The following is a 24,730-nucleotide window of genomic DNA, read 5'->3' on the forward strand; positions in this document are numbered from 1 at the left end:
GGCTTCAGTAGCTGTGGTGCATGGGCTCCATAGTTGTGGCGCATGGGCTTAGTGGCTCTGCGGCATGTGGCATCTTCCCGGACCAGGGCTTGAAGCCACGTCCCCTGCATTGGGAGGCGGATCCTTAACCACTGCGCCACCAGGGAAGTCTGCCCTGAGATCTTGTGAGATGCCTGTTCAGGGACCGCTTCTCCCTCTGGTGTGATTCATTAGAGTGGGTTGGGGCTGTAGAATCTTAACAAGTTGCCTGGGTGACTGTGACAGAGATCGGAGGGCAAATGAGGAGCAACACTGACTCAGTGTCAGGCAGTCAGATGTTACATGGCGTGCATTCACAGCACCCAAAACAGAATGCCAAGATTTTCTGCAGGTGGGGTCATGAGCAAAGCCCCACCCTGGTCCTCTTTCCAAGGCCCAGAGCTGGTCACGTCACCCTCCTGTTTGAGCCCCTGACTACTTGGTGCTACCAAGTCCCGAGTAGAGCAGTGATGGTTTTCCCAGGCCAGGCGCAGGCTTCCTTCTCAAGCCTTCCTCTACCTGACATGCATCAGTGCTTGAGCCAACCTAACCTATTTTACATCCCCCTAGAAAGAGCCTTCAGTGTTGTTTCTTCACGTTTCCCTTGTCCAGCCCCTTGCTGAGGAACGGAGAGCCCAAGGGCGGCTTCGTGAAGGCTGCCCGGGAGCCGAGCTTTGCACAGTAGTGTGATTAGGGAAGGGAGAGGTGGGGATCAGTGCAGGAGGACTCCCGTCTGCTGGAACCAGCAGCCTGAGGAGACCTGGGGAGAAAGGACGGGCTGGAACAACAGGTGACAGGTGGTGGCTGAGGAGCCTGGAAAGCTAGGCTGGGGCTAAGTGAGCAAGGGCCTCCAGTGGTCGTCTCTTTTTATGAGCCACAGGGCAGCAGCACGAGACATACTCTCTGCCCTGCACTTAAACAGCTGAAAATCCAGTGATGATACAGGGATGAAAATCTTAACATGTCACCAAAGGAAAGACAGAGATGAAGTAATACTCAGAGGGGAGGCAATGTGGAAATTAAAATACGCCACCTGTGTCTTGATTTAACTTTTGATCACCACACAGCCCCTGCAGCCACCTCCAACGGCAGTGGTTCCCCTGACACCTCAGAAGGTGCATTTGCCAGACCTGATTTCCCAAACTTGACTTACCGGGTGTGCCACATACAGGGGAGAAAAGTTACACAAGAAAAAAAGACTTAATGGAGATTTTGTATATAACGTGGTCTGCTCCTCCTGTTTGAGCAAATTCAGGCAGTATTTTCTTAGGTGATAATAATTTTAGTAAAGCAATTACATATACATATGTATAGCAATTTGTAAATATAAGAAAATCAATACCTATGAATCTCTATTATATATAAAATGTAATTCATGTTTTAATTAACATGGAAAAATTAAGAAATGGGTGATCAGGAATTAAAGCTCATCTGAATTATTTCTAGTACTATAATCATGAATATTGTATTTAACTACTTTAGAAAACAGCATGTGTTCTAGTTATAACTATATTAAAGCAATCTGAATCAAAGAATAGGCCACAATTATCAGAAGTTGTATAAACTATTAATGAAAGGGTTCAGCTTTAAGTGAGACACATTTCTCCTGACTGCTGAAAAAAATGCTACCTAATGGCTATGTATGTTGTTAATAAAATACAAAATGACTGATAAAAATAATATACAAGTCCTCATGTCCCTAAGGTCAGAGTGATTCATAAATGAACAAGCTTTATATTACTTTGCACTTCAAAGAACTAAATTCATCAAAATACTAAGTGAGTGTAAACCATCATTTTTCATCTTAAATATTAGATGAAAAAGAAAGTTTATTTAAGACAGGGAGTTTCCAGAATGGATGCATTTATTTTTTAGATGCAAATACATGACCTTACAACACATATACAATAAGTTCTGAAAATTAAGTCTGCTAGAGAGAATTGCAATCTCCTTGATTCATAGGCCTTAGTCCTTGAATCCAGAACCTCAGCATTTCCCACCTTAATCAGAAAAGGGCTCTGGAAAGAGGAACTTGTATCAGCTCAGAAAAGGAGAGAGTTGCTTCTACTTTCTGGGATGACTGAGATAAAACAAGATGACTTCTCTCATTTTACATCAAACATTAAATCTAAAGTAATAATCCTAACAAAGAATTGGTTGGTTCTAATTTGACGTTTCTATCCATAGCTACAGTGTGACAGAACACAAAATTAATGGCCCCAATATAAACCAGTTTTACACATGCCAAACATCATATCTAATTTTTTACCTGAAATAATAAAAAAAGTAGTATGGTGATCTGAAATTAAAAGTTGCAAGTCTTAAGTCCCCAGTTTTCTAAGAACAATCAATTAGAAAAAGAAAACATATCAATCAAGTATTCTAAGCATTTTGTATACCCCTAAAACAGAAGTTGTTTGTAAAATTAAGATCAATCAAACACATATACAATACAAACTAATGAAATGCATTAGAAATCCTTAAAAAATCTGAGCACTTAAGCAACTCAGAGGTATATGTGAATTTCTTATAAAAGTGAAAAACATGGGAAACAAAAATAATTTGACCCTATCATGCGAACTCTTAGTGTACAGTACGAGATTTACAATAACAGTACAGTTAAAATGAACACTGAGGTCACTTTATGTAAGTAAACGGTGATCCTCAAATGACATTAAATAGTTGCTTTGACTTTTGGGGGTTTGGCTTTGTAATAAATATGTAATAAATATCTGTAGTACTTGGTACGTGTTGAGTGCTTATCTTTCTCCATTTGAAAGTCTTTCTCCAGAGTCATAATGTCTTAGAGGCATCCCAGAGGGTGGGGAGTCGGGACTTTGCAGCAAGTTCATTAATAAAGCAATCTTATTATCTATGTGCTCCTGGAGTTTACATATTCGCTGATCAACGTAGTCCGTAAGTTTCTTTTCCATCAGTTCCATATTTTTAGTAAGAATCCTTTCCAAGTAGGAACAAATGGATTGCTCTTCCATTCTGAAAGTAAATTTAAAAAATAAAAATTTAACAATTTTCCCTAATATTGTAACAAAAACAACCTGTACTATAAAACAGCCAATACACATTGCTGAAATTTGTCTCCACAACTATCCTCTGTCTCCTTACAGCATATTTCCAGGTTCAAAAATACACACTCAACAGGCAACCACAATCTTGAATGCCCAAAGCATTCTTATTTCTTCAATTCTTTAAGCATTTAAGCACACAATTGAAATGAGAATATAAAAATGAAGATGATTGAATTTCTACCCTCAAAGAACAGATCTTCAGAAAGGGTCCTTTTGATTCTGAGCTCCAAACATAAAGTAATCTTGAGGAATTTTTTTAAGGTCTTCCAAGTATTTCCCCAAGCAACTATACAATTTAAATATTTTTTTCTTTTTTTATCCACACAAGCTTACTAAATTACTGGAAGCTTGTATGAACAACTGTGTACAGGTTTCTGTGTGAACAGATGTTTTCAATTCTCTGGGATGAATGCCCAGGAGCATGATTGCTGAGGCGCATGGTAACTACACATTTAGTTATTAGAAACTGTCAAAATATTTTTTAGAGTGGCTGCACCATTTTAAATCCTCAAAGGCAATGTATGAGAGATCCAGTTTCTAACATCCTCATCACTATCTGGTATTGTTACCATTTTTTTTTTAGCTCTTTATTAGAATATAATTGCTTTACACTCTTGTACCAGCTTTTGAGGTACATCAAAGTGAATCAGCTGTATTTATACATGTATCCCTATATCCCCTCCCTCCTGCGACTCCCTCCCACCCTCCCTGTCCTGGCCCTCTAAGGCATCTCCCATCATCAAGTTGATCTTTTGTTATACAGCAACTTCCCACTAGCTATCTATTTTACAGTTGGTAGTGTAAATATGTCTATGCTACTCTCTTTGTCTCAGCTTCCCCTTCGCCCCCCACCCCAGCTCCGTGTCCTCAAGTCCATTCTCTACTTCTGTATCTCCCCTCTTGCCCTGTCACTGGGTTCATCAGTACCATTTTTTTTTTAGATTCCGTATATATGAGTTAGCATACAGTATTTGTTTTTCTCTTTTTGGCTTACTTCACTCTGTATGACAGACTCTAGGTCTATCCACCTCATTACATATAGCTCCATTTCATTCCTTTTTATGGCTGAGTAATATTCCATTGTATATGGATGTGCCACATCTTCTTTATCCATTCATCTGTTGATGGGCATTTAGGTTGCTTCCATGTCCTGGCTGTTGTAAATACTGCTGCAATGAACATTATGGTACATGTTTCTTTTTGGATTATGGTTTTCTCTGGGTATATGCCCAGTAGTGGGATTACTGGATCATATGGTAGTTCTGTTTTTAGTTTTTTAAGGAATCTACAAACTTTTCCATAGTGGCTGTACCAGCTTACATTCCCAGCAACAGTGCAGGAGAGTTTCCTTTTCTCCATACCCTCTCCAACATTTATTGTTTCTACATGTTTTGATGATGGCTATTCTGACCAGTGTGAGGTGATACCTCATTGTGGCTTTGACTTGCATTTCTCTAATGAGTAGTCATGCTGAGCATCTTTTCATGTGTTTGTTGGCCATCTGCATGTCTTCTTTGGAGAAATGTCTATTTAAGTCTTCCACCCATTTGTGGATTGGATTATTTGCTTGTTTGGTATTAAGCTGCATGAGCTGCTTATATATTTTGGAGATTAATCCTTTGTCTGTTGCTTCGTTGGCATGTATTTTCTCGCATTCTGAGGGTTGCCTTCTTGTCTTGTTTATGGTTTCTTTCGCTGTGCAAAAGCTTTTAAGTTTCATTAGGCCCCATTTGTTTATTCTTGATTTTATTTCCATGATTCTAGGAGGTGGGTCAAAAAGGATCTTGCTTTGATGGATGTCATAGAGTATTCTGCCTATGTTTTCCTCTAGGAGTTTTATAGTGTCTGACCTTACATTTATGTCTTTAATCCATTTTGAGTTTATTTTTGGGTATGGTGTTAGGAAGTGTTCTAATTTCATCCTTTTACAAGTAGCTGTCCAATTTTCCCAGCACCACTTATTGAGGAGGCCTTTTTTCCATTGTATATTCTTGCCTCCTTTGTCAAAGATAAGCTGCACATATGTGCTTGGGTTTACCTCTGGGTTCTCTATTCCGTTCCATTGATCTTCCTATTTTTGTGGCAGTACCATACTGTCTTGATCACTGTGGCCTTGTCGTATAGTTTGAAGTCAGGAAGCCTAATTCCACCAACTCCGTCCTTCCTTCTCAAGATTGCTTTGGCTATTCAGGATCTTTTGCGTTTCCATACAAATCGTAAGATTTATTGTTCTAGTTCTGTGAAAAATGCCATTGGTAATTTGATAGGGATTGTGTTGAATCTGTAAATTTCTTTGGGTAAGATAGTCATTTTCACAATGTTGATTCTTCCAATCCAAGAACATGGTATATCTCTCCATCCGTTTGTATTGTCTTTGATTTCTTTCATCAGTGTCTTATAGTTTTCTGCATACAGGTCTTTTGCCTCCTCAGGCAGGTTTATTCCTAGGTATTTTATTCTTTTTGTTGCAGTGGTAAATGGGAGAGTTTCCTTAATTTGTTACCATTTTTAAACTTTTAATTTTAGCTATTCGAATAACTGAATAGTTATATCTTGTGGTTTTAATATGCATTTCCTTAAAAGCCATGAGGTCAATAGCACATCTTTTCACATGCTTATTTGCTTTTTGTACATCCTCAGTGGTAAAATGCCTCTTTATGTCTTTTGTCCATGTTTTAACTGGATTTGTTTTAATGTTGAGTTTTGAGAGTTCTTTCTATATTTTAGATGTAAGTCATTTGTTGGACTTGTAATTTGCATTTTATTCCACTTAACACAGTCATTCACAGGGCAAACGTTTTACATTTTCATGGGGTCCAATAAATCAAATTTTCAATATCCTGCTTTTGGTGTCACATCTAAGAAGTCTTGTCTTGTCTTAGGTCCCCAAAGATTGTCTCCCGTATATTATTAGAAAGCTTTCATAGCTTTATGTTTTACATTTGAGTTTATGATCCATTTTGAGTTAATTTTTGTATAAGGTATGAGGTTTGGGTCCTGGTTCACTTTTTGCCTTTTGGATACCCAATTGCTCCAGCACCATGTTAAAAAGACTATCCTTCCTTTCTTGAGTTGCTGTTGCACTTTTGTCAAAAATCAGTTAGGTGTATTTGCGTGGGTCTACTTCTGAGCCCTCTACCCTGTTCCATCAACCTATGTGTCTGTCCCTTGGCCAACACTACACTGTTTTGAATACTCTCACTATAGATAAGACTCGACACTGGGAAGAGTGATTTTCTTCCCACTTCATACTTCTTTTTCAAAGTTGTTTTAGCCATTGTACCTCTTTGCTTTTCATATAATTTTTAAAATAATCCTATCTCTACAAAATATTATGATGGGATTTCGCTACGCATTACATTAAGCCTGCATATCAATGGGGAGAACTGACAAGTTTGCTATGTATGAAACTGAATTGGTAATTTAACAGTTTCCAGGAAAGATATGTCCAGGCCCAGCTGGTTTCATTAGACTTCTACCAAACATTTTAAAAAGAGGTAACACCAATTTTACACAATCTCTTCTAAGATATAGAACTCATTTTGAGGCCAGTATTACCCTCATATAAAACCAGAAAAAGACAGTACAATGAAAATACGGACCAGTATCTCTAATGAATTAGATGCAAGAATACTCAAAATGTTAGCAAAATCCAGGATTGTATAAAAAAGAATTATGGCCCAAAACCAAGTGCGATTTATTCTAGGTATGCAAGGTGGGTTCAGTTTTTGAAAATAATGTAATTCACCATATGAACAGACTACAGAAGAAAATGTATGCTCATATGAATGGTCACAGGAAAAATATTTAACAAAATCCTCTACCCTTCTATGATGAAAGAAACTCTCAAATAACTGGGAACTAAGGAACGCTAAGCCTCACAGTGCCTGAGCAATGTGACTTCTTTCTACCTTTTATAGTCTTTGTATGTTTGCTGTACTACGCCCAGGAATTTTTATTGGTAAAAGGTGGGATCTGAGAGGAATGGGGACACTCCATCTCAGCTGCATCCAGAAGCAGTTTTTAAATCTGTTTAGGTTTTTTTTTCCCTTTGGGTTTTATTGTTTGTTTGTTTTGCCACATCACAAGTAAACTATGATTAGACTATCAGCAACTAACGCCTGCTGTTACATTTCCTTGTCCTTCCCAAGTAAGAACCACTTTTTGTTTGAATAACTTATTAAACTCCTCAAAATGAATGCTATTGGAGACATTAAGAAAATTTCAGCTGTTACAACTACCTCATTTTACATGGGACAAAAGGCTAAGCCAAAATGTAAACAGTAAGGCAAAACAGTCAAGCCAGAACTATGATTAGAGTCCTGAATTCCAGTCTGATGCAAAATCCAGACACTACATCCATATACTTAGCCATGCCTCAATCAAAGCAGGACTGGAAGAAATTGGAATTATGAGACAAGGGGATAAGGGCCTGTACACTATAAAGAATTTAGAGCTGAAAAAGGTTTGGATGACTCCAATATTAGCCTAGGTCACACAGGATCTACAAAGAAAATCTGGTACAATGGCTCACTTCATACAATCAGGCAAAAAAAATGTACCTATCATGGTTAGCACAGCTCCTCTCCATTCACAGATAACTCTCTACTCCGACCCTCATCTGCTGCTCGTACCCCTTCCACCACATGCCTGAGAAGCGCTCGGCACCTCCAGGTTTGCACACTTGTCTCTAAGCAACCCATCCTACTCTGCAGAGTATTGCTTTCCTACAGCGTGTTAAGGGAGAAATGTAAAAGCTCCTAAAATTCTCTCTGGAAACATTTTCAGGCAGTCGTTATTGAAGCAAACCTGTTTTCCGCCACCTGCCTCACCCCATCCCCCCACCCAATCTAAACCACACTTGTCTTAAATACTTACGTAACTCCAACAGTGCCTTTGCCGGGCTTGGGGATGCCTTCCTGCCACTTGGTGTCAGGGCCCACACGGAGATGGTTCACTTGACTACACAAATTCTGGAGAAAAGGCAGCAACTCAGAGTTAGGTATGTGTGAGTTGTCACTTGCCTTCTTTGGTAAGAAAGAAGATACTGCGTTCTTAAGATCATTCTCAAGAAGAGAATAGTTTTGTGGCACAACTGTACACGCTTGGGGGCTTGTCACATTTCCTCCACCAGCTGGCTGCGTACTTTTACCCGTGTAAGCTTTTAGGTCTTCAGTCACATTTCCAGAGGTCAATCCAGTTCTGAAAGGAAAAGGTGTGGAGGATGACTTGTCGAAGGCTCCCGAAGGAGATGATGCTTGCAGTCCAATCACGGGCTTGCATCCAGTGCTTCCCAAAACCGACTGAAGATGCTCTCCAGTGGGAATACAATTCTAAGCAAGGTAGATAAGAAAATGCTATTATGGACATTAACGATAATGACAGGTAACTGCTGGAGTAACTTAGAGTCAGGCAGTGTGCCTTCTTGCATTCGATCCTCCAAGCTTTCATAGGGAGCAGGCTATAGCTACTATCCCAGTTATAAGTTGAGGAGACCAAGACTGACGCTAACTTGGCCAAGCTACCACAACTAGTCAGTGGCAGAACCAGGACTGGAACCCAGGCCACCTAACTCCAGAGTCAGGACTTTTATGAATCATTTCACTAGTTTTGCTAAGGAAAATACTCAACTAAATACAAGCATACTTAGGAAAATTGCGTGGGCATGTTCTCATGTGTCCACTACAAAGGCCTCCTTAATTTATGGGAATAAAATGCAGTATTCTCAATGGAGTCACAATGATTGATAACCTTCATAGAATTAAAATCATTTACCCACCGTCACATATGGTAAGCCAACCTAGGGATATGCAACTTGTTTTCACTGGAGGATAGATCAGACAGTTACATACGTAAAGTCTGATGTTCCATGAGTACTTTTGTGATATTTTCAGGGACTAAAATGAGCTTCCTTTTGGCTATGTCTGCCTTAATAGTTTGTAGGCTAATGATTATGTTTTGTGGCCTCAACAGGTCATGCTATATTATTTCCGCAGAAGACTCTGACTCACCTTTGAGAGAAGGTTGGACTGTCTCCTATACGAGGGCATGTTCTTGCTATGCTTTTCGATCTGTTCATAAGAGAAAAGCAAAACTACCTCTAGCCTAGCTAAGTGTTGTTATACAGCTCCATCCTAAATTCTAAACAGCACTCTACTAGAGATTCTTACGAGGGGCTATCATCTCATGCTTACTATTGCTCAGTGTCTACTGAGAGAGACGGAGAAAAGTATGACACAAGATTAGGTGAAGACACTCAGACCACATATTTTCTGGATATTCTAAAAAGTGATTCTTGGATTAAGCCAGCCAGCCTGAACCTCATTCATTCAACAAATATTTGAATGAATACAACACGGAAATCTACTCTGAGTTAGGTACTGTTTCAGGCACTGGAAATAAGCCAGTGAAGAAAACAAATGAAAATCGCTGATTTGTGGAGCAGTGAGAGACAGAAAACAAAGAAAAAAAGAACGACAATACATTCTGTAAATAGAGACGGTGGTAAACACTTTAGGGAAAGCAGCAGGAAAGGGGAATGATGAGAACAGGGATGTTGGTGGGGTGGGAGCAATAGCGCCCCCACGGAACTTCTACTGAACTGCCCCGTGGAGAAACTCTATAAGGAAATCTCATCTTCTATTGAATGCAAGTTTCAAATAAATCTCAAATTATTCCTAAAGAATGATGACTATATACAATTATATTTATAAAATTTAAACATTAGACAACTCTGGTGAGAAGGAGCTTTACTCAATCATAAAGGGAAAAAGTCAGTTATTTTTGGTAGTGGCATAATTTTGGTACCGCAAAAAAACTTTATGATAGCAAACTGAAAATTCTACAAAACCGCAATCACATAAATCGTCGAATCAATGTCAAAAATTGTACATGACAATTAACTTGGCAGAAATTTTAATTAGGAAGATCCAAATGCAATTAAGGCATTTGCTATATGAGTTTTTCTATTCTGATATACCATAATATTTTGATTATTATAAGAAATTCACTGATTATAAAAATTAGTCATATTTTTCCCTGATAAAAGCCCTTAAGGTGGTTATTTTTCACCTTGTAGTGAAATTAAGAAATTCACAGGTTAATCTATATGGCAGTGCAGTTGCTCCACATGCTGTGGAGCAACGGGGCCCGTGCGCCACAACTGTTGAGCCTGTGCTCTAGAGCCCGTAAGCCACAACTGTTGAGCCCATGTGCCGCAACTCCTGAAGCCCTCATGCCTAGAGCCCGTGCTCCACAACAAGAGAGGCCACCGCAATGAGGAGTGCACATACCACGATGAAGAGTAGCCCCCGCTCACAGCAACTAGGGAAAACCCGCACAGCAACGAAGACCCAATGCAGCCAATAAAAAAATAAATCCAATAAATAAATAAATTTAAAAAAAAAGCAGGCAGAGGAATATGTATAAAATAATTCACATGTACTTATTGTTTAGGGTCCATGTCATATATTATGTCAAAAAAAAAACATTATAGCAGCCTAAAAAACATGAAAGCATTTGTGTAGAACTGTGTCCATATACTTGTATATGTGTATATTTAATTTCATATATGTATACATATACCCCCAGGTTTCTGAAGAATTGTTTATCTCTGAACATCTTGTAGGATTTCTGAAAGGACTGTCTTTAACTTTTTTAATTATAAAGAATTCGAACAAGTATCACCTTGAAAAAGCAAGAAAAAAGATCTTTTTTATTTTTTTAAGATGAAAAAGGGAAACACTGAATATCTTGAATAATTGAATATATTTTCTTTGATAACACTCAGATAACGTTAAATGACAACTATATGCTAGGCACTTTGATACAGAATTCCTACTCAATTATTCTAAATTACTGAAGCAAAAACAAATTAAAAGTCAGCACATTTGAACTTCAAATATGAGGAAATAAGAAATTACTTTAGGGACTTTCCTGCTGGCAGAGTGGATAAGAATCCACCTGCCAATGCAGGGGACAAGGGCTTGAGCCCTGGTCTAGGAAGATCCCACATTAGCTGCGGAGCAACTAAGCCCGTGTGCCACAGCTACTGAGCCTGTGCTCTAGAGCCCATGAGCCTATATGCATCAAGCTTATATTTTAATGAGATAAACAGAACAATACAGAAACAAAACCAAAATAGTCAAGAAAGCTGTGATGAAAATATGATACAAATTTGGAGGAAAAGGCTAATATTTTAATCAGGGTGATTAGGGAAGGTCTCATTCATTTAAGATGATGTTGAAATAACAAGAAAAAGGCAGGTTTACTAAGATCAGGAAGAGAGGATTCTAGCCAAAGAGAACAGTGACGAGTGCAAAGGTCCTGAGGTGGGAGCACATGTGGGTATTTGAGGAATACACACATGAGAATGTCTAGGGCAAGGCATCTAAGGAGATGTAGCAGGAGATGAAGCTGAGGAGGTAACGAGGGCCCAGATCTTAGATATCAGGGAAAGGAACCTGGACTAATTCTGATGTGAGGGGAAGTGGTCAGGGGGCTTTACACAGGGGAAGTCGAGTCTGATTTGCTGTTGAGATCATGCCAGTTGCACTGTGGAGAGGGAGCCCTGCAGCAGGAGGACCAGGTAGAGACCTCCTGAGATAATGGGGCAGAGAAAGAAGAGTATGGACCCTGTTCATTTGGAAGCTCTCCTTTCCATGGTCTCCAGAACATCATCAGCTCTCCTGTTCTACGTCTGCCTGCTGATCCAATGATACTCATACTAAATTAATACTAGCACATCTCACAAAAGTTACATGCCTTTTTAATTTGTACTATTTGTTTTAAACTTTCACATTCATCCTATGATCTTAGCAGTATTATCGTTTAGATTGTAAACCTGAAGAAATTTATCCTCAAACAGAGGAAGCAATGCCACAGAACACAGAACTAATAGCTTTGAATGCAGGTCTCCTGACATCAGATCTCTTGCTACTCTAAGCACTGCTGTCTCCTGCTTTTCTGGTTCCTCTTTCCTCTCCCCATATGCTTGACAAATGCACCGATTCTCCCAGGGTCTTCCTTCCTGGCTCCAGTCTCTCCTTTCACCACCTTCTCTATCATCTACCATGGGTGCTCCTCCCAAACCTCCCTCCACCCCACCCCCACCCCCCACGGCATGTTTCCAAAGTCTCACAACATAATCCCAGGGCAGGTGTTACACACATCTAAAGCTCAATACTCCCAAATTAAGCTCCTTTTCCCCTCAAGTCACTTCCTCCCTTGGATTCCATGTATATTATAGGTATCACCATTTTCAAAACTTTAGTTTCACGTTTGATTCTATTTTTCTCCCACAAAACCCACATGAATTAGCTGTCAAGTCCCAATGGCCCCGCTGCTGTAGTATCTCACAATCCAGCATCAGGTCACCCCTTCCAATGGAGACTCCCATTAACTCTCCTCTAGACAAGGAAAATAACACGGAGCTGCTTTCCTTCTTGCAGCCTCACTTTCCACTGACTCATCTTACACATAATAGTGGATTAAACTTATTAAAACAGAGGTAAAAAACACCCATGAACTTTATAACAGCATTCAAGATCCTTCCTGCCCCAGTCTACCTGAAGCTTCCCCTGTCACTTCCTCACCAGAGGAACGAACTTCTATTCGCTTCCTAGCTACATCCTGCTCCTGCTAGCACCGAAGATGTAATCCACACTCTTCTCTCTCTCCAGTTGCATGCCTCCCAACTTACTTGCCTAGTCCCGCTCTTCCTCTTTAAGGGCCTGGATAAAACGCTACTTCCTTTAATAAGCCTTTCCTAGTCTTCCTCTTGATTCTCCCCTTAGACGCCCCGACTCCCCTAATAAGACTACAAATAAAGATCCTTAAAGACAGGCTGATCTTTGAACCTTCTAAAGTAATGAAGACAGTGCCTTATTCTCCGAGAAGGGGCTTAATAAATGCTTGGTGATTGAATGAGCAAGAGAATTCACAGAAAATTGTGAAGTCTGTACCAAAACTTTTTTTTTGGCAAGACGCTATTTTTACATAAGTCAGTAAAGGTAACAGTCAAATCAAAAAAGTTGAAAGGAAAAAATTTATGTCACCACATGTCCCTGTAAGAAGCCATCATTTAAAGAATTTTAATGGTATTTGGAAAGAAATCCATTTCTACTCACCCGCTGCTGGAATCTAACCATATTCATCAATTCCTGAGCTCCAGGTGATAACTTTAACCCCATGGACTCCATGATGGTTTGGACCCTCTCCAGGTCTATCCTCGATCCTAGAGCAGGACCTCCTGCTGAAGAATTTGCCGAAACTGGTCTCACGTGTACCACAACTTTACTGATGAACACGCATTGCTTTTCACCAAAGGAGAGCAACTAATACAATACAAAAGTTCAGCAAAATTAATAATGAAAATAAAAACAATCATTATTTAAAGTCACTTCTTAATACTGAAGTAAGAGTGAAGCATTCGAGAATCTAAAAATTAACTTCAAGTACATTTTAAAGTTTTCCCTAATCAGTCAGAAAAAGGCTAAAAAAAACTACATGAACTTAAAAAGTCTTATTGCAACTAAAAAAATTAAGTGTAAACAATGCTTTACTTAATAATTTAAGGAATTAAGGATAAACTATACTAAGCTGAGACCTCAACAGACTTAAACTTGCTATAATATTATTTAACACATAATAAGACTCTCTAGAAGCCCATGTGAAGTCTTTGCTGAAATATTAAATATGTCATTATTTTAGAATTTAGAATAAATTATAAAGGAATTCTAAGAGAATGTCCAGACGACTTAAGAGAGCACAATAGTTTACACATAGAAAAGGTAAGTTCAGGATGATATTCTGATTTGTGAAAAGAGTAATAAATAAATATCAAGCTCTCAGCCTAGTTCTGCTGGCTTCTATCCTAGTAGCTTTTCCAATGCTTAATGCTGCCTCATCTTGTCTTTGCCTCTAAACCAAAAGATGTGTCATGTGTAGTGTAGGACAACAAAGTAGCAAAGTGGAAAGAAAACAGGACTTAGAATCAGAGGGACCTGAGTTCATGGGCTCTGCCTGAGAGGCCCTGGGCAAATGCCAAACCTGATTCAGGAGTCAAATGAGCTCAGGTGGTTGCTAAGAGGATTGTGTGCTAAAATTTCCAGTACATTTCATCGAGTAAGAGCTCAAACACACGCATCAGGAACTTACACATGCTCTCGGCCCAGAAGAAGCCTTCATATAAACCCAAGGATTTCCCTAAATGAAACACTCTTTTCGTTCCCTGGTAGCTCCACAGCACAGTTACAAACCCCATTCAGCATCAGAGACACAACAAACCCACCTATCATACAAAGACACAGGTGAATACAGACCCGTGACCTAAAAATTCAGTGTGGCACCAAAGATGTGCCTGTCATCAACAAGTAAGTAAACACCTCACGACATGTATACAGCCACATTCCACCCTCCATATTATTCCCGTTCTGCTTTTTAACCCCCAAGCCTTTCTCACTAGCGAACGTAGTACCTATTGTGCACACCCAATCAACCTATTATCTGTCTTGCCCACTATAACATTAGCAACGTGAGGGCTTCATTCTGATTTATTTCATAACTGCCAATTCCTAAATGCCAAGTACAGCATCTGGCACCAACAGGCACTCCAATAATTGTTGGATGAATGAATCACCTTATTTAAATGACTGTAGAAGCTACTAGTATATACACCTAAAACAACATCTTGGGATAATCAGTTCTTGCTCTTCTGTAAGTAACAATCAGCATAGAATTTTAGAGATAAAAATAATTAATCCAAGATTTCCTTTCCTCCATCCCCTAATATTACCCATGAAGTAGGTGCAAACAGGGGAAGAAACTTGCCCAAGGTCATTGTGCTAGTCAGCAAGAGCGCTCACTTAATAACCAGGGCTTACGATTTCCAGGCTCAGTACCCTTTCCCTAGATCTGATGACATCAGTAAAGTTCACCTTAACAATATTTTTCATGCTGAAGACACCTGGCCAAATCCCTTTAACTTTGTGGTGCTCTTGTCCGAAACTTCTCTAATTATAAGTTATCTTTTTTCATATTCGGGGACCAAAACTGCTTGTGCTTTTTTTTTTTGGCACCTCAGTTTTATATCAAGATAAAGAATCTTTTAAACTTATATATTGTTATTTTTTAAAAAATATTTACTTATTTAGGCTGTGCTGGGCCTTAGGTGCAGCACACGCACTTGTTAGTTGTGACATGAGAACTCTTAGATGCAGCATGCACATGGGATCTAGTTCCCCCACTAGGGATTGAACCCGGACCCCCTGCATTGGGAGTGTGGAATCTTACCCATTGTATCACCAGGAAGTCCCTTACATATGACTGTAAATAAACTATACCTTGATTTAAAAAAAAATTTAAACACAGTTTTTCAAGGCTTAAAAGTAAAATACCACTGTAGGACTTCCCTGGTAGCACAGTGGTTAAGAATCTGCCGGCTAATGCAGGGGACACAGGTTTGATCCCTGGTCTGGGAAGATCCCACAGGCCGAGGAACAACTACATCCGTGCACCACAACTACTGAGCCTGCACTCTGGAGCCTGCGAGCCACAACTACTGAAGCCTCCATGCCTAGAGTCTGTGCTCCACAACAAGAGAACCCACTGCAATGAGAAGTCCGAGCACCAAAAACAAAGAGTAGACCCCGCCAGCGGCAACTAGAGGAAGCCCACATGCAGCAACGAAGACCCAACACAGCCAAAAATAAAGAAATAAATAAAACCACACCAAAAAAACAATTTAAAAAAAGTACTATACCACTGTATTATCAATATTACATGTCATGACATTGCTGTAGGTATTAACGTTCAAATTTTAAAAGAAAAGTGTTGATAATTTTTTAGACAATAATTTCTTTTCACATGTTTACTAAGTATTTCTGAACTAAAACCAGGGACCAAATCGGACTAGCTGCATTACCAAACCTACAGAAAATAAGTGTAGTTTTAAGATTTGTTAAAATTTAGGAATGACTTACCTTTATCTTACAAGCATGTGTGGAAGACTCCAACTTCAGATATTTTTTGTACAAAGTAATCTTTTCATGTTCACTAAAAAGAAAATTCATTTATAAAAAGTTTCACTCATTATCACTTTTAATAGTTGCATTTAAAAACAAAGGTTTCCAGGACAATATTTAAATCCTGAGATTCAGTTTTCTTGGTGAGGCATAAACAGTTGGGACTTCCCACTGAATTGCACTGGATATAAAGACAACATCTGCCATGTATTAACTGAAAAAATTAAATTAGATATCAAATGTATGAGGGTGAGTCAAAAATTATCCACATGCTGGCTGCAGAATTTATTTTAATTAACTTTTAGAAAAGACAAATACATCATTTTTTGACATAATCTCCTTGTTTTTCAATATGCTTTGTCCATCTGTCAACAAGCTTTTATATTCCCTCATTAAAAAATGTTTTAGACTGAGCTGTCACGAGTGCACTGCTGTCTTCACTTCATCAGAAATGAATCTTCATCCTCGTAGGGCTGCTTTCAGGGGGCTAAACAAGTGAAAGTCTGATGGAGCAAGATCAGGACTATAGGGAGGATACTTTAACATCTCAAAACGAAGCTTTTGCAGAGTGTCGACAGTGTGGGCAGAAGTGTGGGTGTGCACTGTCATTAAAGATCAGAGTGCCCTTGGATAGCAGTCCTCTGAGTTTAATCCGAAGTTTAGGCTTCAGCTCTTCAATAAGCATCTTTATCCATTCATACACACTTCTTCGCCACAAAACACTTTCTCCATACTGCGCATAAAGTCTTCGATAAATAACGGCACCAGGTACACCCTCAGACCACAGGAAGCAAATCACTGCATGCTGCTCTGCTTTCATGCAGATCATAAGTGGGGCATCCATTTTTGCTCGCACCGCAGTTACAAATGAACAGATGTAACACGTTCACACCTGCACAGCAGTGACTGGGGAGACTGTAGCCTTGAATAGAAAGCACTGAGAAGACAGTGCAGCCAACAGAAGTCTTAATATAACCAGAGCACAGATAATTTTTGACTCACCCACCTATACTCATGTAGCACAGAGTACACTGTAAAGCTCAATAACATATTCATTATACCCAACATGCATGGAATAGAAAACACTTCATATTTTGATTCATATTAAGGAAAGATCAGGACAGAATCTTTGTAAGAAATCAGAAAAAGAATCAGAAAGTACCATAATGGGTTAAATACGTGGGCACCGCACAGCCTTGGGCTCACACACTATTTGGAAAGCGTTTCCTACAGGAAAATGTTCAGACTTCCAGACTGATAGACAAATTAATTTGTGGAAAACAGATCCCTGTGAGTTACAGAAAACAGACAAGAAACACGTACCAGAACTTCACTCTGATCCAACTCTTCCACTAACTAGCTATGATCTTTTACCAACTTCCCTCTCTTCCATTAGCTCTCAATTGCCACACTTATAAAAACAATGAGGCTGATCTAGACTGTCTTTAAGATCCCTAAAGGGCGAAACTTCTAGGCCTGCTGGCATGTTTTTTATCTTCTCTCTCCTAGCATCTGGCACCACTGTCAGAGACTCAATAAACATTGCAAAAGCTTAAGAAAATAAAACACGACTTCAGAAGAACACTTCCACGTGCATAAGTCACAAACCTGTTATCCAGAACACTACACACATTCTTGCCCCTACTGGTTCCACAGTACTCCTCTCCTAAGTACACTTCCATATTTCTGGCTGAACTTAAAATGCCCACAGAAACGATTTCTTCACCTCCGTGAGGGTCACATCTCAGGTAAAGGAAGCAGGGGCTTTCATCTTGGCTGTTCACATTCCTTTTCAAAATCACCTCATCCTGGCTGAAAAGAAAGTGAAGAATAGTATACAGTAGAGTTCTCTGGACACTGTCATCAACCCACTTGACGGGCCACAGGGGTTGCTGACATGTTATCCTATTCATTTATATTTGCATTTGGAGTCCCAGCGCCGTGCAAAGCACTGACCAAATGCTCAATACGGAATTCAGAGGAAATGATGCTTTAGACGCGAGGGCTCTCCACTCTATTTTCCCCTTGACTTCTATAACACCTTCTAGGCGCCTTGCTGTAACTGGCCGTCCAGTTAATGAAATACATGCAGTGGGCAGCTGGTGTGAATTAGAAAACAGTACGGGGGGCGGGGGAGAGGGTGTTACAGAATGGCATAAAGGACAAAAGTGTGCCGTTTTCAAAATTGATGAAGATTTTCGACACCTGGATTTTCTTAATGCCACTTTTGGTTGACAGGAGACAGAGAGGCGGCTCGGATCCCAACAAGGGGCCTCCGCAGCCGACAGGACGGACACAAGGGGGATGTGGGCACAGCCGCGTGCCCAGGTCCCCGGCGCCCGACGCGCACACGGACTCGCCGCCGCTTTCCCGCGGACCCGTCGCGCCCGCCCGCCGCCCGGGCCCTGCCCCCTCGCCCTCGCCCTCGCCGCCCGCGCAGACCCTCCCCACCGCGGCCCCCGCCTCCCTCCCGGCCGGGCCCAGCCCCCGTCCCCGCCGGCCCGGCGCACCCGGTGGCAGGCGGCGCCAGCAGCTCCTCCCAGTCGGCGTCCGCGGCGCCGAGGCCAACCCGGGTGACATGGAGACTCTGGGCCAGGGCTCCGCACGCGGCATCCCAGGAAGAGGCCAGCGTCGCGCGGCGGGTCAGTGGCCGGTGTACAGCCTCGGTCTCCATTCAGCCACCTACACGGCAGGCCGGCTCCGGAACCTCTCTTAACAGCTCTTTAATTTCCGCCACACCGAGGGAAGGTAATGGAACAGAGCAGCTTCCGGCTCGTCCCGCCGCAAATCTGAGAGCCGCGGCTTCTCGCCGGGGTCTGGAGCCCAGCTACCGGAAACACGCATGCGCGTGCCGGCCGGTTTCGCCAAAGGGGCTCAGAATCTGCGGGGGGGGGGGAGGGGGGAGCGTGGACAGCCGGCGCATGCATACTAACAGCCTCGTCAACTGCTGCGTGGTGCGCAGGCGCAGTGTGCAGGCGCAGTGCGGTGAGCGCGCGAGCTCTGCGTTTATTTGACGTTGGTCAGAGAGATGGAACCGGTGGTGTGGATGCCCGTGGGTGGGTGGTCTCGGAGGACTGGTCCAGGCGGAAGGGTACGTCGTGAGCTAGGCGTGGTGTCGTCGCTCTCGAGGCCTGAAGCAGCTCCTCCGGGCCCTCGCTGTCTCAGGAGTGGACGCCGAGCCTTTCCGCGGACGGCGGGGCGGCGCGGGGGGCCGGGGACCGGGCGGGCGCTGGAGTGGGCTGTGCGCCCTTCAGCCCGCTCCTCACGCGCGTCCTGTTCTCCGCGGGGGTCGGGTGGGTGGCGGCCGGTAGCTGGGCTTTAGCGGGGGAGGAGGCTTGGGGCGGGCGGTGCGGCAGGAAGGTGGGGGGCCCTGGGACGGCGCCCTGCCCGCTGAGCCGGGCCGCCGTCGTGTGCCGCGGGCCGCAGGAGCGGGCCGCCGGGTCGGGTGGGAAGTGGAGGAGGAGCGGGCCCGGGGGGGGGGGGGGGGGGCCGCCCCGCGCGTCTGCCCTCCCGGCGCCGGGAAGCGCGCGCAGAAGGGCGGCCTCGGGGCTGTGGTGCAGCAGAGTCTGACGGGACCTGGGGGACCTTTAAGCGTCGGTCCGGAAAAGGGGGAGCGGATGGAACGTTCCAGATGCCCCCCGGCATAGGAAGGTCTGTGATGCCTCTCTGCCTCTTTCTGTCAACCCCACGTTGTGAAAAAGTGGAAAGTAGCGTGAAATAAAATGGTAATGTCAGCGTTGTGCCAGTTTGGCCGGTCACCCACGCATTTCTGGTGGTGCTGTCCATAGAAAATGGAAACCTTCCTCTGCCACGGGCATCCCTGGCGGTCCGGTGGTTCGAACTCGGCTCTTTCACTGTGGTGGCCTTGGTTCCATCACAGTCGGGAAACTGAGATCCCACAAGCAGCCCGGTGCGGCCAAAAAAAAAAAAGAGAGAGAAAAAGGAAATCTTGCCTCACGTTAGTTTTGTCTTACTATTTGCTTTTATGGGTTTTTTGGGCAAAGTAATTTTTATTTTCTTTTTCTTAACTTTTCATTTGAGTTGTTATATGAGGATATTTACCTAGTGAAAATACAGTGCTCTTTTGCCTTCTTTTTACATACTTGTGGAGTGGTGCTAGAAAAATTATCAGTGTATTTTTCTATACGTAATTATCCAGAGTTTTTGTTAGATGGACTTAGCGAGACTGAAAAAAAAAACACGCTACCACAGATCTGATAGGTACAGAATTTGTAAAGTTAAAAGTCCTTAATTGTAAATGTTCTTGTTTTAATGATTGCAAAGATTAGTACTCCACACTTCCTCTAAGTTATCTACAGCAGTATATTTGTCATGTATGTTCTGCCTCTTCTGTTTTAAAGCACTGACTTTCAGCTGAGCAGTTCCATGATTTTCTTTACTGGTCTTTAGCCTTTTGGGCGGGTGGGGGAACGGGCGCGTGCTACCCAGCTTGAGGAATCTTAGTTCTCCAACCAGGGATCAAACCTCGGGTCTGGCAGTGAAAGCTCAGAGTCCTAACCATGGGACTGCCAGGGAATTCCCAAGCCTTCTTTTTCATTACCTCTGTTTCATCTTCTTCATTGCCCTCTTTCCTTCTGTTGTGTCCTACTCCAGACTGAGTCACCATCACTCATTGGCATGGCCTTACAAAAGCCTTTTGTACTCTTTCTCCTGCCTGCCTCCTAGTCTCCTCTACCTTTGCACATGCTTTTCCCTCTATCTACAATGCTTTTCCTTTTGGGTAGCCGGGAAAATTCTGTTCATTATTCAAAAGCAAGTACAGACCTCCACTGTGCTAAGGAATTAATGACGTTCTCTGAACTACACTTTTTAAGTGCTGTACTTCTCTTGCTGTTTGGGACTTTATAAAATAATTCTCACATTTGTGTTTCCTACCATGTGTATAATTATTGAAATTAGGAATTATTTTACAGCTGGCAGAGGGTTTTTGTGTGGAATTGATAGGGATAGACCAACACCCCCACATCACTTTTATGCCCCATTGTTCTGACTGACTCCTTACTGGTCTCTAAGACATTGGGGTTTGGCGGGGGAAGGATGTGGTCCTAGACTGAACCAGGAGGATCCATTCCTAGTTGTGTCCCATAGCCAGGTGTTTGGCTGCATGCTTGGTGTTGCCATAGCAAAGCAAGCACTTGTGGTACAGGGGATGTCATGCCCATGGAGGTCTTGGGGGCTTGGAAGTAGACATCTGTAACTGCACTTGGTTCTTTACTGTTGGAGACTTCTTGGGCTGCTGTGTATGAGTTGAGGACTGGGTGACCTTGTGAGAGTACGCAGGAGGCATGACTATGGAATGCAGAGCCTTCTAATTCTGAAGGGCTGCTTATCCTCAGCTATGTCCACAGACACTCTGTTTATCCCTGCTCTGCAAGTAGTCTCACTACTCTAGTCTTACTACCTTCTGTGTACTGTGTATGTTCCATGTACATTTCATGGGGGGCCATCAACTCAAATTGGGAAAGATATTTCCATTTTATTTTTGTTAACTTCACACTGAAATGTAACATTTTAATGATTAGTAAAACAAGCCATAGTAGAATTAGAAGCACTTATCACTTGTCACTAAAATAAATGACATTTTCTCATCACATTAGTATTCTTACAGCTGTCTCAAAATTTTATCAAAACTCAAAATTATGGTTATTAGACTACCACTATAAATTTTTATTTTTGTGAGTCAGCTTCATCAAGGTATAGTCAGCATAAAGAGTCACAGTTTTTAGCGTATAATTCTTTGCCTTTCGACAAATACATATAGTTGTATAATGAACTCTACAATGTAGATATGCCATGATTTGTGTGTGATTATTAGACCTGTCAGTATTCTGGGCATTGCATCTATTTGTAAAGAAGCACATATACTACTACATTATACATTTGGTTTTTAAAATATTTTGTGATTTCAGTTTGCTTGATTTCATTTGTAATCCTGTGTATTTTATGTTAAAGACTTAAATGTATTATTCTGAAAGGGTCCATAGGATTCAGCAGTGTTTCTCCATGACACAAAAAGATTAAGGGCTTCTGTTACTGTCCATCTTTCCACCACTATTTTAGGGTATGGTAGAATATAGGCACCTTTTGGGCCTTTAAGGTCTAGTTAGTTAGTCATTGACAGCATCAGAAAGTGGCAATCTGGTGACAAGCTTGCAGTTTGTTCTCCTTGATTTATTTTAGCCTCACCTCATTGCATTTCATAACACAGGGGAGGGAGGGATTGGATAGGAATTGGGAGAGGTCACATGGTATGATTTGCCTCAATTGAAAACTTCCAGACAGAACCCCCTGATGAATGTAACAAATGGACTTAGAAAAAAACTCCACAAATCTAATTTTAAAAAATATATCTTACAAGTGTTGAAGAAAAATATTGAAAGCAATGACATTGACACAAAAGGCACATAACAGAATTTGAAAGAAGATAATCCTGAAAAATCTGGTATCTCCTAACTCTTTGTTAGATACTTAAGTTATATAGCCTTAGAGAATAATATTGTGGCAGTTCTCCAGATACAGGTGAACTCCCTTGTGCCACCCACTGCCACAGTTCATTTGTGTGAAGGATGTACTGTCTATGCCAAGCTCCATTACCTCCTGACGTGTTTCTGTGACCAAAGTGAAGGAATCTAATCTGGAAATGCTGGGAACAAATATCTTTATGGTTCACATTTAATTTCTTTTTAGTAAAATTTTTTAGCATTTCAGTTAAAGTATAGTCTTACTTCTTCATTTGCTCTAGAAGGTCATATTTACATTATTTCTGATGTATTTTTCAGTAAGTATATAATTATGAAAAAAATTCTTTGACTCGTATCCTTTTCTTGTGACGTGTCTTTTTATTTAAAAAGTTTTTATATTCACTTTGGGACTTGAGATGGCTGGTTTATGTATTTACTTTATCAGGTCTATATGAAGCTGATTTTTTATTTTTTTAATTTTTATTGGAGTATATTTGCTTTACAATGTTGTGTTAGTTTCTGCTGTACAGCTAAGTGAATCAGTGATACGTACACATATTGATATATCCCCTGTTTTTTAGATTTCCTTCCCATTTAGGTCACCACAGAGCATTGAGTAGAGTTCCCTGTGCTATACAATAGGTTCCCATTATTTATCTATTTTATACATAGTAGTGTATATGTGAGACAACTGGATTAAAATCACAACAGAAAAACAGGTTGAATACAAATTAAAGGAGGAGATGTAACAATTTGATGAGAGGATATATCTGGTGCTAGATAGGGATTGGCAGACTTTGTAAAGGGCCAGGTAATAAATCTTTTAAGCTTTGTAGGCCGTTTTCTGTTGACACTCCTCAATTCTGCTGTTGTGGCATGAAAGCAAAAATAGACAACTTCTAAACAAATATGTATCACTGTGTTCCAAAATCTTTATGGACACTGACATTTGAATTTCATGTAATTTTCATGTCATGAAATATTATTTTGATTTTTGCTCAACCATTCTTAGCTCATGGACCATACTAAACAGTGGGCTTGTACTTACAAATGGAGTTTGTACTAAAAAGAATTTTTATTATTCTGTACTGTTAACTTTGTGCTATTAAGATTTGTACTATTAAAGAGAAATAAAACAGTTTTACTATCACTGTGTCCTTGCATCCTTGCGCCTTTCCACATAGGCCATGCAAACAAAGGCTATTCTTAGTTTTGGTGGAATACTTTGTAATCCTCCTAGAGCAAGAGAGGATGAGAGGCTTGTAAGGAATTGTTATAGGACCTTCTGTCACTTCTCTCTTCTGAGAGATTGTCATGAGAGAGTTTCTCATTACCTCTGGATTCTGATGAGTTACGAGGCTTTCTGCCTTGCCCGCCCCTGCCCCCTCCCTCTCCTCCAAAATAGAGCTTCATTATATAAAACCACTTAGCTACAGACTAGAACTGACTCTTTGGCATCAAAATATTCTAGGCATTCAGCCTCTTTTGTTCTGGTATCATCCTTTTTGGAGTGTGGAACAAGGATTTGGCACTTCTTTCACTGTCTCTATAAGTAACAAACTGTCTGAATCTAAAAGTGGATTCTTTATCTTTACCAGCAGAACCAGTGGGGTCTCACCCTGCCTTATGGGTGCTTGACAGTGCTGTGCTACTCACCTTCACCCAGGTCAGTCGTTTGACTCTTAAGATTTTGCATTTTGGAGGAAGAGCAGAGAAGGTTTAATCAACTCATTTATGATCTTAACAAACAGCACTGCAAAGCAAGAATGCCGTATCAATTCCACGATTAATTACTCAGTGCCTACCCTGTGCTGCATGTTGAGATACTCCAGTGAAGGGCTTTCGTTATAGTACTGTCTATAAGCCTGTGAATGAGTGGGGTAAAGGGAACACTCCCTCTTTTGGAATTGCTGACAATAAACCAGTCATACAGCTGCTCTGTTCTCATGTAAATCTGTATATAGCTGGAATTGATAGGTTTCTCTGGAGGCCAGCAGGAAACATTCATCAGCTAGTATGCGGGACCAGAATTATAAGACTGCTGGCCCTCAGAGCTGCCAAGCCATTTGCCATAATGGAGGCATAAGCATTAAGAAGCCTTGTCCCTTTGCCCCTTTTAATT

The 24,730-nt window shown here is 41.2% G+C and overlaps 1 protein-coding gene across 2 annotated transcripts; it reads right to left on the bottom strand.

The window, feature by feature from the left end:
• Positions 1-1,865: 1,865 nt before the first annotated feature.
• LOC130854410 (ATPase PAAT-like) lies at positions 1,866-18,800 on the bottom strand. 2 transcript variants are annotated; one of them, XM_057737182.1, is made up of 6 exons: positions 18,637-18,800; positions 17,735-17,938; positions 16,085-16,157; positions 13,232-13,438; positions 7,983-8,437; positions 1,866-3,012 (listed from the first exon to the last, which is right to left on the bottom strand). In XM_057737182.1, exons 1-6 carry the CDS (start codon positions 18,798-18,800, stop codon positions 2,778-2,780), a joined length of 1,338 nt encoding a protein of 445 aa, XP_057593165.1. In that variant the 3' UTR covers positions 1,866-2,777. The 2 variants fall into 2 exon arrangements, with proteins under 2 accessions (XP_057593165.1, XP_057593166.1); XM_057737183.1 differs by lacking the exon at positions 1,866-3,012 and having other exon boundaries at positions 8,229-8,306.
• Positions 18,801-24,730: the final 5,930 nt, after the last annotated feature.

This window comes from Hippopotamus amphibius, chromosome 5 (genome assembly GCF_030028045.1).
Source record: "Hippopotamus amphibius kiboko isolate mHipAmp2 chromosome 5, mHipAmp2.hap2, whole genome shotgun sequence".
Taxonomy (NCBI): Eukaryota; Metazoa; Chordata; class Mammalia; order Artiodactyla; family Hippopotamidae; genus Hippopotamus; species Hippopotamus amphibius.

Bases quoted from the DNA above. Each gene is read 5' to 3' on its own strand.
- LOC130854410 (XM_057737182.1), bottom strand. From the start codon at position 18,800: ATGGAGACCGAGGCTGTACACCGGCCACTGACCCGCCGCGCGACGCTG. The intron at 17,939-18,636 runs GTGCGCCGGGCC...CTTTCTTTTCAG, and splicing joins CTGGCGCCGCCTGCCACCGG to CCAGGATGAGGTGATTTTGA. The intron at 8,438-13,231 runs GTGAGTAGAAAT...TACCTTGCTTAG, and splicing joins TGGTTAGATTCCAGCAGCGG to AATTGTATTCCCACTGGAGA.